Source organism: Dipodomys ordii, unplaced genomic scaffold (genome assembly GCF_000151885.1).
Source record: "Dipodomys ordii isolate 6190 unplaced genomic scaffold, Dord_2.0 Scaffold162, whole genome shotgun sequence".
NCBI classification, from domain to species: Eukaryota; Metazoa; Chordata; class Mammalia; order Rodentia; family Heteromyidae; genus Dipodomys; species Dipodomys ordii.
Window position 1 is genome coordinate 2,803,653 of NW_012267378.1, and position 13,101 is coordinate 2,816,753.

Sequence of the window (13,101 nt, forward strand, 5' to 3'; positions counted from 1 at the left end):
CAAGGTACTGGGTGGGATGTATATAACATCTAAGACAAAAATCTAAGACCCAGAGAAGGCAGTCATGGAAAAGGAGAGATACTGGGGAAGTCCCTCTACAGATAACTGAAGGATATTGTAGAGGTGAAATGACTATAACAAGTGGATTGTCTAACCTTTATCATCCGACAGTGGAGTTATTGGCAATGGAAATAGAATGCAAATACAATGCTAGATTTTTAAAAGAACACTTTCTGCATTTTTTTTACTGTGTTAAAGCCCATAAAAGACATTCGGCCAAATACTGAGTGTGTCTACAGGTGGAAAAAGTAAAGAATTACTTCCTCTGTGCTCACCTTCTACCTGCGCACACACACTGTTGACATAGAATCATTTCCCTTTTTAAGTCATCACTGGGTCAGGAAAACAGGCCGAGAGCAAGTGACGTTATCTTGTCCTGCTTTTGGCTTCAGTATTTGAAGCAAAGGGCTTAATGTATCGACTTCTACTCCATCCAACAATCAGAAAGGTTTAGCGTGACAGCCACGTTCTTCCGTTAAGACCGACAGTGTCCTTCCCCGGAGGGAACAGTTCGGAGGTGACCACACTCCAGCGTCCAGGATTTAACGCTGTGGCATCACGCAGCCAACTGTAACGTTAGGGTGGGTTTCATCTACACTGCTGCAAGGGAACTTACGAGCGAGGAGAGATGTTTTTCCGCCTCCCAGTTGTCAGCCCCTTCACCTCCGACGGCGACCAGCCCACCCCAACCCGACATTGCACTTCCGGTGTAACCGAGACTGGGCGACGCCGGCGCGCGCAGGACGCTGGGAATCGTGGTTTCGGTCAGGCCTTCGAGGGCGGGGTGCGCCCGGCCTGGGCAGGAGGGCCAGAGTGTCAGAGCTCGCCTCAGCGTTTCCGGCCGTGGGCGGGGCCTGGAGGAGGAGGGGCGCCACTGTCGAAACGCGAAGCCGTCTGGGAAAAGGGGTGGTGCGAGCCGGGTGCGCGCGCAGCGGGCCGGCAGTAGCAGTGGAGATGGAGGAAGGTGGCCGGGACAAGGCACCTCTGCAGCCCCAGCTGCCCCCAGCGACGGCCTCCGGCGGCGCGGACGAGAAGTCAGGCGGCAAGGAGCGGCGGGATGCCGGGGACAAGGACAAAGAACAGGAGCTGGTGAGGCGCATCCCTTGGGAGCCGGCTGCGGAGGCCGAGGGCTGAGTCACGGTGGCCCGGCAGGCCGCGGGCCCGACTCCCAACGGCCCCACCGCACCCGAGAGAAAGAGCATGGGGCTGCCCGGGGCCCCGCACCCTGCCTTCCTAGCCCTCACTCTCCACTCCGCGCTGTCACACCTGCGTGGTCCCCACCAAGTCTCACCACCACGTCCTGAGGTGGACTCCGCCGGGTCATTGCCAGCCTCATTTCCTAAAACAGCGCTCAAGGGGAGCCTGGCTCAGACGCCAGTCCGCCTTTCCAACGGGGCTTCCCATTCCCACCACCTTTTCCCTTGTCCGTCTGCCCCCCCTCACCTTCCTAAAGAGGCAAGTGCTCCCTCCACCTGCTCCAAGGTGAGTGGGAGAAGGATGCGCTTGGGATTCCTAATCTTGACGTGCTTCTTCCCTCAACCTTCCAGTCCGAGGAGGACAAACAACTTCAGGATGAGTTGGAGATGCTCGTGGAACGACTCGGGGTGAGTCAGGATGCTAACATAAGCTGGCGCCTATAAGGATCTTCCCACTTCTTTGCTTTCTTGTTTTGAGGTAACAACTCCTATGTGAGGTAGACTGTGTTTTAGGGTCCCAGGATGTTTTGGAGGTTACAAAGGATTTTTGAATTGGGAATATTTGTGCTAAGCAAGGTGCAGGGACTTGGGGGAATCACAAAGGCATCACATACAATTTATGTTTCCCTTGGGGAGTGTTGATGAAGTAACTGTGGTATAGCTTGGAGGAGTATCAGTTCTTTTTGTCTGAGCTCTAATATCTTTAATCAGGAGAAGGATACATCGCTGTACCGGCCAGCCCTGGAGGAACTGCGAAGGCAGATTCGTTCTTCTACAACTTCCATGACTTCAGTGCCCAAACCTCTCAAATTTCTACGTCCACACTATGGCAAACTGAAGGAAATCTATGAGAACATGGCTCCTGGGGAAAATAAGGTAAAATTGTTTCAAAGATTGGTTGAGGTCTAGTTGAGGAATTCTTCACCTAAACTGTGAGGCTCATGGTGAGTCCTGGAGGTCTAATGAGTTTGTCACAGTTATAATATCTCCCAAAGAACTGAAAGTTGATCATTTACTTCCAAGATATTTCTGTCATTTCTGTTTGACCTTGGAATTTCTTTAGCATGATCTATTTATGACTTACATTTAATCTTTTTTTAATGTTCTTTTTCCCTATGTACGTTTTTGTTCTTTAATCTCTAAACTGTACTCCAGTTCAACCTCTTCTCTTCCTATTGATAGAACATTGATCTAGAATCTTCAGTTGGCCCTGGGTTATAGTAGCAGCCTCCTTAATGACCTTGCTTTTGTCCTTGACCTCTACAGTAGTTACAGTGAGTTTTCTTGGTTATTGGTCTATTTTGATTAAAATCTTTTTGTAAGCTATTACTGAAATCAAAACTCATGTAGGGTGTGGTGTCATACCCCTAAACCCAGCTATTCAGGAGGCTGAGATTGTCAGATCTTTAGAGCCTGTGAAACAGGGCCAACCTGGGAAATGTAGTGATTCTATCTCTTAAAATAATAAAATACAAAGTTTCCATCTTTTGTTGTATTCCCCCTTGTTTATCAAAATCCTTTAGCTATATTAGTTTAAAAGGGAGATGGAGCTGGGCACCAGTGGCTCATGCCTGTAATCCTAGCTTATAAGGAAGCTGAGATCTGAGGATGGAGATTTAAAGCCAGCCCAGGGAGGAAAGTCTGAGACTCTTATCTCTAGTCACCAGAAAACAAGAAGTGGCTTGGTGGCCTAAAGTGTTAGAGTGCTAGCTTTGAGCAAAAGAGCTCAGGGATAGCACCTGAGTTTAAGCCCCATGATCAACAAAAAGGGATGGGGGGATAGAAGCATCATCTTTAGGGTTATTGTGAGATTCAGCATAGGAAGTGAGAAAAAACTGGTATATATTGAGTAGCTAATTTGGGGGGACAGTAATCTTGGCTCCATAATGTCACACTTTCCTTACCAAGGACTACTGGGTTTGACTTCAAAGGACTGGTTTGTTTATAGCGTTTTGCTGCTGACATCATCTCTGTTTTGGCCATGACCATGAGTGGGGAGCGTGAGTGCCTCAAGTATCGGCTAGTGGGCTCCCAAGAAGAATTAGCATCATGGGGTCATGAGTATGTCAGGTAAGAACTTTTTGCTTGGCAATCTGAAGGAGATTCTAAAGCATAAGTCTGAACTCTGTCTTGGAATACTGACTTAGAGTATCATTGTGTTGTATTTCCTAGACACAGAATTCCTTGACGTATAGGAAACTGTTCTAAAACTGTGGTCCTTTCCTTAATAGTTGTATCTATCCATAGACATCTGGCAGGAGAAGTGGCTAAAGAATGGCAGGAGCTGGACGAGGCAGAAAAAGCACAGCGGGAGCCACTGCTTACCTTGGTGAAGGAGATTGTCCCTTATAATATGGCCCACAATGCAGAACATGAGGCCTGTGACCTGCTCATGGAAATTGAGCAGGTGGATATGCTGGAGAAGGATATTGATGAGAATGCATATGCCAAGGTCTGCCTCTATCTTACCAGGTAAGGAAGCATGTAGAGTGGGTGGCCAGCTTGCCCTCCTTAGCTCTTCAATTTTATTTGTATGTTCTTTATTCTCCCAGAGAATCTGCATTAAGGATTACATTAAACTATAGTTAATTGATTGATGCTCATTAATTTCTTTTGGGATGTAGAATTACTACTGAGAAAGACTTTATTTTTCCTTAGTAGTCATAGCATTTCCAATACTTGGTATATAGTAGGCATTCAGTATTTTGGGTAGGTGAATTTAAAAAGGTAAGTGAATTTCTGGGACATAGTGAATTTTTAAAATTATCTTTACAGGGGCTGGGAAGGTGGCTCAGTGGTAGAGCGCTTGCCTTGCATGCCTGAGGCCCTGGGTTCGATTCCTCAGCACCACATAAGCAAAAAGAAAAAAGCTAGAAGTGGCTCAAGTGGTAGAGCGCTCGCCTTGAGCTGAAGAGCTGAGGGACAACGCCCAGGCCCAGAGTTCAGGCCCTATGACCAGAACCCCCCCCAAAAAAAAAAATTATCCTTACATTTTTAGTTGTGTGAACTATGTGCCAGAGCCTGAGAATTCTGCCCTGCTACGATGTGCCTTGGGTGTATTTCGAAAGTTTAGTCGTTTCCCTGAAGCTCTGAGGTTGGCTTTGATGCTCAATGACATGGAATTGGTAGAAGACATCTTCACCTCCTGTAAGGATGTGTAAGTAAGGAAGAAGGTGGGAAAGGATGTATCTCACTCATGCGTGGGTTATTTTCATGAATAACTGGGACCTGTGTGTATATTTTGGTTGGGGACTAGGGGGCTCTCTTGTGTCCTTACTGGATGAGAATAAGCAAGCCTGCTGTCTTTCTCTCACAGGGTGGTCCAGAAGCAGATGGCATTTATGTTAGGGCGGCATGGAGTGTTCCTGGAGCTCAGTGAAGATGTAGAGGAGTATGAGGACCTGACAGAGATCATGTCCAATGTACAGCTTAACAGCAACTTCTTGGCCTTAGCCCGGGAGGTGAGATGTTTTGCCCTTTTCTTTCAAGGCTTTTTGGTTTTAATTCTACCTGTCATTTTTCCTCCCTGATACCTCTCAATATACTTCCTAGTTAGAATTGCCATTCAGTGGGATAGCAGAAGGGATAGCTTGGGGAATACTGTGAGAGCAGTTGTGACACTCTGGCTTCTCTTCAGCTGGATATCATGGAGCCCAAGGTGCCTGATGACATCTACAAAACCCACCTAGAGAATAACAGTGAGTAACCATGTATGTGGGGGTTGGAGGACTAATTGTTCCCCTTGTATTAGAAATAATAGCTTTTCTAATCTGATTATCCTTAAGAGCTTAGAATTCCCATGAATTTTCTCTCTCTCTCTCTTTTTTTTTTTTTTGTTGCTGTTGTGGTTCTTGAGCTCTAGGCCTAGGCACTGTCCCTGAGCTCTTCAGCTCAAGGTAAGTGCTCTACCACTTGAGCCACAATGCCACTTCCAGTTTTCTGGTGATAAGTTGGAGATAAGAGTCTCACAGACATTCCTGCCTGAGTTGGCTTTGAACCTTGATCCTTAGATCTCAGCCCCCTGAGTAGCTAGGCATGAGTCACCAGCACCCGGCTTCTTAAATTTTTTTTTGAAATTAGTAAGCATTAATTGTACAGTGAGTAAACTTTTTTTGTAGGTCACTTTTTGGGGTAAAGATAGAAGATCTTAAGGAGCCATTTAGAACCAGAGACTAATTACTTTGTTGTGTTCCTTTTTTTTTTTTTTTTTAATGCCACTCTTTGAGCTTGAACTCAGGACTTGGGCATTGTCCCTGAGCTTTTTCACTCAGGGCTGGTACTCTACCACTTGAGCCACAACTTCACTTCTGGCCTTTTGGTAGTTTATTGGAGATAAGAGTTCTAGACTTGGGGCTGGGAAGGTGGCTCAGTGGTAGAGTGCTTGCCTCACATACATGAGGTCCTGGGTTCCATTCCTCAGTACCAAATAAGCAGAAAAAACTGGAAGTGGCATTGTGGCTCAAGTGGTAGGGTGCCAGCCTTGAGCTGAAGAGCCAAGGGACAGTGCCCAGGCCCAGAGTTCAGGCCATGACCGACAAAAAAAAAAAAAAAAAAGAGTTCTAGACTTGACTGCTCAGACTAGCTTTGAACCACTGTCCTCAGATCTCAATCTCCTGAGTAATTAGGATTACAAGTGTGAGGCCTCTAGCTCCTAGCTTGTGTTCCTTTCTTGTTCTACTCTAAATCTTTTTTTTTTTTTGCCAATCCTGGAGTTTGAACTCTGGGCCTGGGCACTGTCCCTGAACTCCCTTTTTCTTTTTGGGGGGGGTCCGGTCTTGGGGCCTGAACTCTGGGGCCTGAGCGCTGTCTCTCAGCTCTTCAGCTCAAGGCTAGCGCTCTACCACTTGAGCCACAGCACCACTTCCTGCTTTTTTTTTTTTTTTTTTTTTGCTTATGTGGTGCTGAGGAATTGAACCCAGGGCCTCAGGCATGCAAGGCAAGCGCTCTACCACTCCAGCCCCCCCTGAGCTTCTTTTGCATAATGCCAGTGCTCTACCACTTGAGCCACAGTGCCACTTCTGGCTTTTTTGAGTAGTTTATTGGAGAATGGAGATAAGAGTCTCATGGACTTGCCTGCCTACGCTGGCTTTGAATGGTGATCCTCAGATCTCAGCCTCCTGAGAAGCTAGGATTATAGGCATGAGCCTCTGGCACCCAGCTTACTCTCAAACCTTTTTTTCCTTCTCTTTTCCTGTTCAGGGTTTGGAGGAAGTGGCTCTCAGGTGGATTCTGCCCGCATGAACTTGGCCTCCTCTTTTGTCAATGGCTTTGTGAATGCAGCCTTTGGCCAGGACAAACTGCTGACTGATGATGGCAACAAATGGCTTTACAAGAACAAAGACCATGGTATAATTCTGCTACTACTTTTATGCTATCTTTGGTTCCCCTTTTTGTTGCAGAGTTTTATTATTTATAAGGGGTCACAGTACAGTTTCTTGGGGGAGCCCTTTAGAGTAATTTCCGCAGGGTGAAGGCCCTTTTAAAGCTAACAGATTGATTCTTCCTTGGTACAGGAATGCTGAGTGCTGCTGCATCCCTTGGCATGATTCTGCTGTGGGATGTGGATGGTGGCCTCACTCAGATCGACAAGTATCTGTACTCCTCTGAGGATTATATCAAGGTTGGTTTGGGCACAGCTTACTACCTGGTAACTCCCCTCTTCCTGTGTTCTAGTGACCTGTAGTACTTCTCTGTCACTGATGAGGCATATCTAGTTTTTCACTTTAGTTAAGGCAAGTGCTATAATGAGGTCTATGTGAGTAAGTATCCTTTATGTTGAAGGCAGAGTAGCGTAAGTAAAGAGTCTACTTGGTCTTTCAGTCAGGAGCGCTCCTTGCCTGTGGTATTGTGAACTCTGGGGTCCGGAATGAGTGTGACCCTGCCCTGGCCCTGCTCTCAGACTATGTTCTTCATAACAGCAACACCATGAGACTTGGTTCCATCTTTGGGTAAGATATTCTCTTCTCCTTTGGTAATGCTTAGCCCATAAGCTCTAGAGAACAGGAACTGAAGCATTTTTCACATTATTGTCAAAGACTGCCACTTGCATGCCACTGAGTATTTGGTTCATGAGAAATGTTTGCTGAAATGATGAGTACCTAGTCCTCTTTCTGTTTTTGTTTTTTCCATTCTTGGGTATGTGTTGGGGCCTGACCGTCCCTGACTTTTGCAGGCTCGGCTTAGCCTATGCTGGTTCAAATCGTGAAGATGTTCTAACACTGCTACTGCCTGTGATGGGAGATTCAAAGTCAAGCATGGAGGTGAGTAGAAGCTGGTGATGATTTACAGTGGGTAAGAAAGGTACTGTGAGTCCCTGTGTGACGTCTAGTGGAAAAGAAGGACATATGTATTGGGGCAAGGGTCACCTTGCCATTTCAAGTGCAATTGAGGCTAAAGTTAACATTTTAGTATTGAGTTCTAGTCCCTGGGATCTCTGAACTACTTAAACCAGAAGGAGGAGAAACTTAGGCAGTTTAATGCTGATGCTTATATTAGTCAGCTATCTGTCGCTATAACAAAATAACTCATATAATCAACTTAGAAAAAGTTTTGAAGCTTCCAGTTCATGGTTATGTAGACCTGTTGCTTTGGGTGATAGCACATCTGTATGTGGCTGCACAAAACCACTCACAAGTCAGGAAACAATGTAAGGAAGGGGCTGAAGTTCTAATATCCCTTTCTAGGGCAGTCCCCACTAACATAAAGATCTCTTGCTGGGTCCCATCTCTTAGTTAAACTTCCTAATAAATAGCATCACTCTGGGGATCTTTTAAGACATGGCCTTTGTGGGATATTATAGATCTAAACTATAACATGATTCTCGCTGGGTTTTTTTTTGGGGGGTGGTCTGGTCGTGGGGCCTGAACTCTGGGCCTGGGCGCTGTTCCTCAGCTCTTCAGCTCAAGACTAGCGCTCTACCACTTCAGCCACAGAGCCACTTCTGGCTTTTTTCTTTTTGCTTATGTGGTGCTGAGGAATCGAACCCAGGGCCTCATGCATGCAAGGCAAGTGCTCTACCACTGAGCCAACTTCCCAGCCCCTCTCACTAAGTTTTAACCATCGATCAACCTTACATTTTCTTGTCATTTTAGTGGTAGATGAATAATACAGTAGCCAAAAGCAGAGGTTTTAGATTTCTGAGCTTAAATCTTGACATTTCTGCTTACAAGCAATGTGATCCTTGACAAGTAACTCAGTCTCTTTAGGCCTCCTTTTTTCATGCATCAAAGGAATAGTAGTAAGACCTATTTTGTAGAGTTGCTATAAAGCTTAAACGTTAAAGAGTTTACAAAACAGTTACTATAGGACTGGCCTATAGTAAGTACTTAGTGAATGGTTGCTCCTTTTGTTATTTTGATCTACCAGAAAGTGACTATGCTGGTGGCTCACACCTGTAATCCTAGCTACTCAGGAGGCTGGGATCTGAGGATTGCAGTTCAAAGCCACCCTGGGCAGAAAAGTCCTTGTGAGACTCTTATCGCCAATTAAAACCAGAAGTGGCACTGTGGCTATCTTACAATGTGTAGGAATCAAGATAGAAAAAGGAAGTATTTTAGTATCTTACTGTATGTAATGCTGACTTTTGTAGGTGGCAGGTGTGACAGCTCTAGCCTGTGGAATGATAGCAGTGGGATCCTGCAATGGAGATGTCACTTCCACTATCCTTCAGACCATTATGGAGAAGTCTGAGACTGAACTGAAGGACACCTATGCTCGTTGGCTTCCTCTTGGCCTAGGCCTCAACCATCTGGGTGAGGGGATATTTATTGGATCAAAAAGCTAACAGTCGTTGGGTAGTTGGATACAGTAAATCCCTACTGTGTGTGGTATGTATGTGTGTATATAAATGTATGTATGTATTTATGTATGTATGCATGTAATTGTGCTGTTACTGGGGCTTGAACTCAGGGCCTCATGCTCTTGCTTAGCTTTTTGACTCAAGGCTGCTGCTCTTCCACTTCTGGCTTTTTTTGTTGGTTAATTGGAGATAAGGGTCTCACAGACATTTCTGCCTGGGCTGGCTTTGAACAGTGACTTGCGCATCTTAGCATCCTGAATAGCTAGGATTACAAGCATGAGCTACCAATGCCCAGCTTGATTGGAAGGTTTTATGTGTCAAGCTGATCTCTTGAATCTGTTTTGTAGGGAAAGGTGAGGCCATTGAAGCAATCCTGGCTGCGCTGGAGGTTGTATCAGAGCCATTCCGCAGTTTTGCCAACACACTTGTAGATGTGTGTGCCTATGCAGGTCTGTGTCTGTTAATTTCTTGGGCTTTCCCAGTGATTCTTGGTCCCTTTTTATGTTGTTTTCTCTTTCGTCTTAGATTTTGTTTTGCTTTTGGTTCTTTAGCCTTCTGTTTCTAGTAAGCTTTTCCCTGGTGCCTTTTCATTTCTATCTCTCCTCACTTTTACTTCTCTGCCATAGGCTCTGGGAATGTGCTGAAGGTGCAGCAGCTCCTTCACATTTGTAGTGAACACTTTGATTCCAAGGAAAAGGAAGAAGACAAAGAGAAAAAGGAAAAGAAGGACAAGGACAAGAAGGAAGCCCCTGCTGACATGGGAGCACATCAGGTTATGGGAAAACCCTATAATTTCAGGAAGGCTGTGAGAAAAGATAAACATGTCAGAGAATGGGGAACAGTGGCTTTGTCTTTGTTTTAGAGCTCCTTTGGGTATAGTGTTACTATGTAACAAAATGTCAGGGAATGTTGCTTAGTGTTAGAGTGCTTGCCTAGCATGCATGAAGCCCTGTGTTTAATTCTTCAGTACCACATAAACAGAAAAGGCTGGAAGTAGTGCTGTGGCTCAAGTGGTAGAGCGCTAGCTTTGAGCACAGAGGCTCAGGGACAGAGCCGAGGCCCTGATTTCAAGTTCCATGACTGGCAAAACAAACAGGTAGATTTGAGTTGTGTCTGTGGAAGGCAAAGGTATTCCCCACAGGATAGCTTTTCTTCTTAGTATGAGCCTTCAGTCAGGGGTGACTTTTTGCTTTCTTGAATTTAATGGATTCTGTTGCCTTTTCAATTGTAGGGAGTGGCTGTTCTGGGCATTGCCCTTATTGCTATGGGGGAGGAGATTGGTGCAGAGATGGCACTTAGAACCTTTGGTCATTTGGTGAGTATCATGGAGAAGATTGGAATATGGTGTTTTGGTTTTTTTTTTGCTCTGTTTTGTTTTGGTTTTTGTTGCTGATACTGGGGTTTGAACCTCAGAACCTTATCTCTACCACTTGAATCATACATGTGGTCCAGAGTTTTGCTAGTCATTTTGGAAATGGAGTGATTCTCCAGGTCTCCGCCTCCTGAGTAGCTAGGATTACAGGTGGGGACCGTTGGCACCAGGCTTGGAATATACTAATTTTGATGGCCTTATGATTTCTTGGAGAAGACTTTCCTGATGGGTTTTCTTTATGAAGCAGTAGTTTTTTGTTGAGCCATTTATAAACATCAAAGCCCATTTCATTTGGTCCATTCCTGTCACTGAACTTGTTACATCTTCTATATTGTTACTTTGTTTTATTACCAGTTGAGATATGGGGAGCCTACACTCCGAAGGGCTGTACCTTTAGCATTGGCTCTAATATCTGTTTCAAATCCACGACTCAACATCTTGGATACTCTAAGCAAATTCTCTCATGATGCTGATCCAGAAGTTTCCTATAACTCCATCTTTGCCATGGGCATGGTGGGCAGTGGTGAGTATGAAGCAAAAAAAAAAGATATTAAGCAAATTAGAGGAAGATTCCAGGTCCTTTTATTCTTTTTTTAATCTTGTATAATATTTAATATTTCCAGGTACTAATAATGCCCGTCTGGCTGCAATGCTGCGTCAGTTAGCCCAATATCATGCCAAGGACCCCAATAACCTCTTCATGGTGCGCTTGGCACAGGTAAAGAGTAGAACTCAGCTGGGCACTGGTGACTCACGCCTGTAATCCTAGCTACTCAGGAGGCTGAGATCTGAGGATCACAGTGCAAAGCCAGCCTGGGCAGGAGAGTCTATGAGACTCTTATCTTCAATAAACCACTGAAAACCAGAAGTGGTACTGTGGCTCAAGTGATAGAGCGCTGGCCTTGAGCTGAAGAGCTGAGGGACAGCGCCCAGGCCCAGAGTTCAAGCCCCATGACCGACCAAAAAAAAAAAAAAAAGAAATTCTTTTTTTTTTTTTCTCCCACCCCAGAAATCCTTCTCCTTAGTGTGTGCCAAGGGAAGCATGTGTGGTGATGAAAGAAGGACAGTGGCGTCTTGGTCTGGGAGGGAAGATGTGAGCGAGTGGGGTTTGTTTGGCCAGATTAAATAATACCTCAGCCGCAGCTGTGACTCCCTATAACCACTTTCCCCTGTTTTTTAGGGCCTGACACATTTAGGGAAGGGTACACTTACCCTCTGCCCCTATCACAGTGATCGACAGCTTATGAGTCAAGTGGCTGTGGCTGGTCTACTCACTGTGCTTGTCTCTTTCCTGGATGTTCGAAACAGTGAGTTTCTGTGGTACCCTTCCTCCACTCTTACCAGGGTCACCCTGGTCATTTAGGATCAAGATCCCAAATTAGCTCTGAATTATTCTTAGTTCTTTAGGCCTCATGAAACTCCTTAATCTGCCACACTTTTGATGTATCCCAGAGAGTTGAGGTTGATGAACCCAGTGGCTCATCATAAGGGATGGCTGAGCTCATCCCAAAAGACATTTAAGTTTCTTGTCCAACATGACATTGCTTGTAAACAGAAGTGGCAAAATTTGAACTCAGATTGTTTTATCTCTAAATGATTGGGAACAATGACTTTTCAAGTCAGAGGGCTATTAACAATGGGGGATGGTGGCATCTCCGATTAGTAGTAGGGTATCAGGAGGAGAGGAATATGTGTTTAGCTGATGACTGGGTTAAGGGTGAGATGGGTTCCCAAGTTTCTGGCCTGATCTGCCCTGTTGTCTAACCATTTATTCTGTGTATTTCCTTCAGTCATTTTAGGCAAGTCACACTATGTTTTGTATGGGCTGGTGGCTGCCATGCAGCCCCGAATGCTGGTTACGTTTGATGAGGAGCTTCGGCCATTGCCAGTGTCTGTTCGTGTGGGCCAGGTGAGCAGTTGAATAGGGGGAGGCTACTCTGGAACTCATGTGGTCAGTGCAAGGGAGATACTGCTTCTCTCCCTTCTGGAGTCCCTTCATTTCTGTTTTCTTACTCCACAGGCAGTGGATGTGGTGGGCCAGGCTGGCAAGCCTAAGACCATCACAGGATTCCAGACACACACAACCCCAGTGTTGTTGGCCCATGGGGAACGGGCAGAATTGGCCACTGAGGAATTTCTTCCTGTTACTCCCATTCTGGAAGGTTTTGTTATTCTTCGGAAGAACCCAAACTATGACCTTTAAGTGGCCACATGGGTTCTGGGCCACTGCTTATTTATCAGCAGGCCATATTTCTTGCTGCCAGGGGTGGACACTACTCCAGACCTTTGGGGGAATTGTTACCTCCTTTCTTTTGTTACTGAGTGAGATAACTTTGTTGAATAAAGACCTTTATCCCCAAGGTCTGTTGTCTGCTTTCTGGGGTATCATGACCTGGGGCTAGGCTGGAGTGTGGAATGGATATGAGAAGGCATTATTTGGAACAACCTAGAGCTTAGGCAAAGAGGGAGGCTGCCCTTTGCCCTTCAAGGAAGGAACCAGATCTCTTTTCCTTCTCCTCCTTAGTCATTTTCTTTTTTGGGGGGGGGTCGGGTGGTGGGGCTTGAACTCTGGGCCCAGGTACTGTCCCTCAGCTCTTCAGCTCAAGGCTAGCGCTCTACCATTTGAGCCACAGAGCCACTTCCGGCTTTTTTTCTTTTTTCTTATGTGGTGCTGA

At 45.6% G+C, this 13,101-nt stretch overlaps 1 protein-coding gene across 1 annotated transcript; it reads left to right on the top strand.

Annotated features, from left to right (window-relative positions):
- The first annotated feature begins 877 nt into the window (after positions 1-877).
- Psmd2 (proteasome (prosome, macropain) 26S subunit, non-ATPase, 2) lies at positions 878-12,790 on the top strand. The gene is made up of 21 exons (XM_013033057.1): positions 878-1,149; positions 1,608-1,664; positions 1,968-2,132; positions 3,205-3,326; positions 3,504-3,728; positions 4,255-4,413; positions 4,573-4,717; positions 4,894-4,954; positions 6,456-6,602; positions 6,770-6,876; positions 7,077-7,204; positions 7,429-7,516; positions 8,845-9,007; positions 9,402-9,503; positions 9,681-9,826; positions 10,286-10,369; positions 10,781-10,949; positions 11,050-11,144; positions 11,607-11,733; positions 12,217-12,335; positions 12,447-12,790. The coding sequence occupies exons 1-21, from the start codon at positions 1,015-1,017 to the stop codon at positions 12,627-12,629; spliced, it is 2,727 nt and encodes a 908-aa protein (XP_012888511.1). The 5' UTR covers positions 878-1,014; the 3' UTR covers positions 12,630-12,790.
- Positions 12,791-13,101: the final 311 nt, after the last annotated feature.

What these genes read in the sequence shown, in the direction of transcription:
- Psmd2 (XM_013033057.1), top strand. Translation starts at nt 1,015, where the DNA reads ATGGAGGAAGGTGGCCGGGACAAGGCACCTCTGCAGCCCCAGCTGCCC. An exon ending in TGCTCGTGGAACGACTCGGG is followed by an intron (nt 1,665 to 1,967) that starts GTGAGTCAGGAT and finishes ATCTTTAATCAG; the next exon opens with GAGAAGGATACATCGCTGTA. An exon ending in CCTCTGAGGATTATATCAAG is followed by an intron (nt 6,877 to 7,076) that starts GTTGGTTTGGGC and finishes TTGGTCTTTCAG; the next exon opens with TCAGGAGCGCTCCTTGCCTG.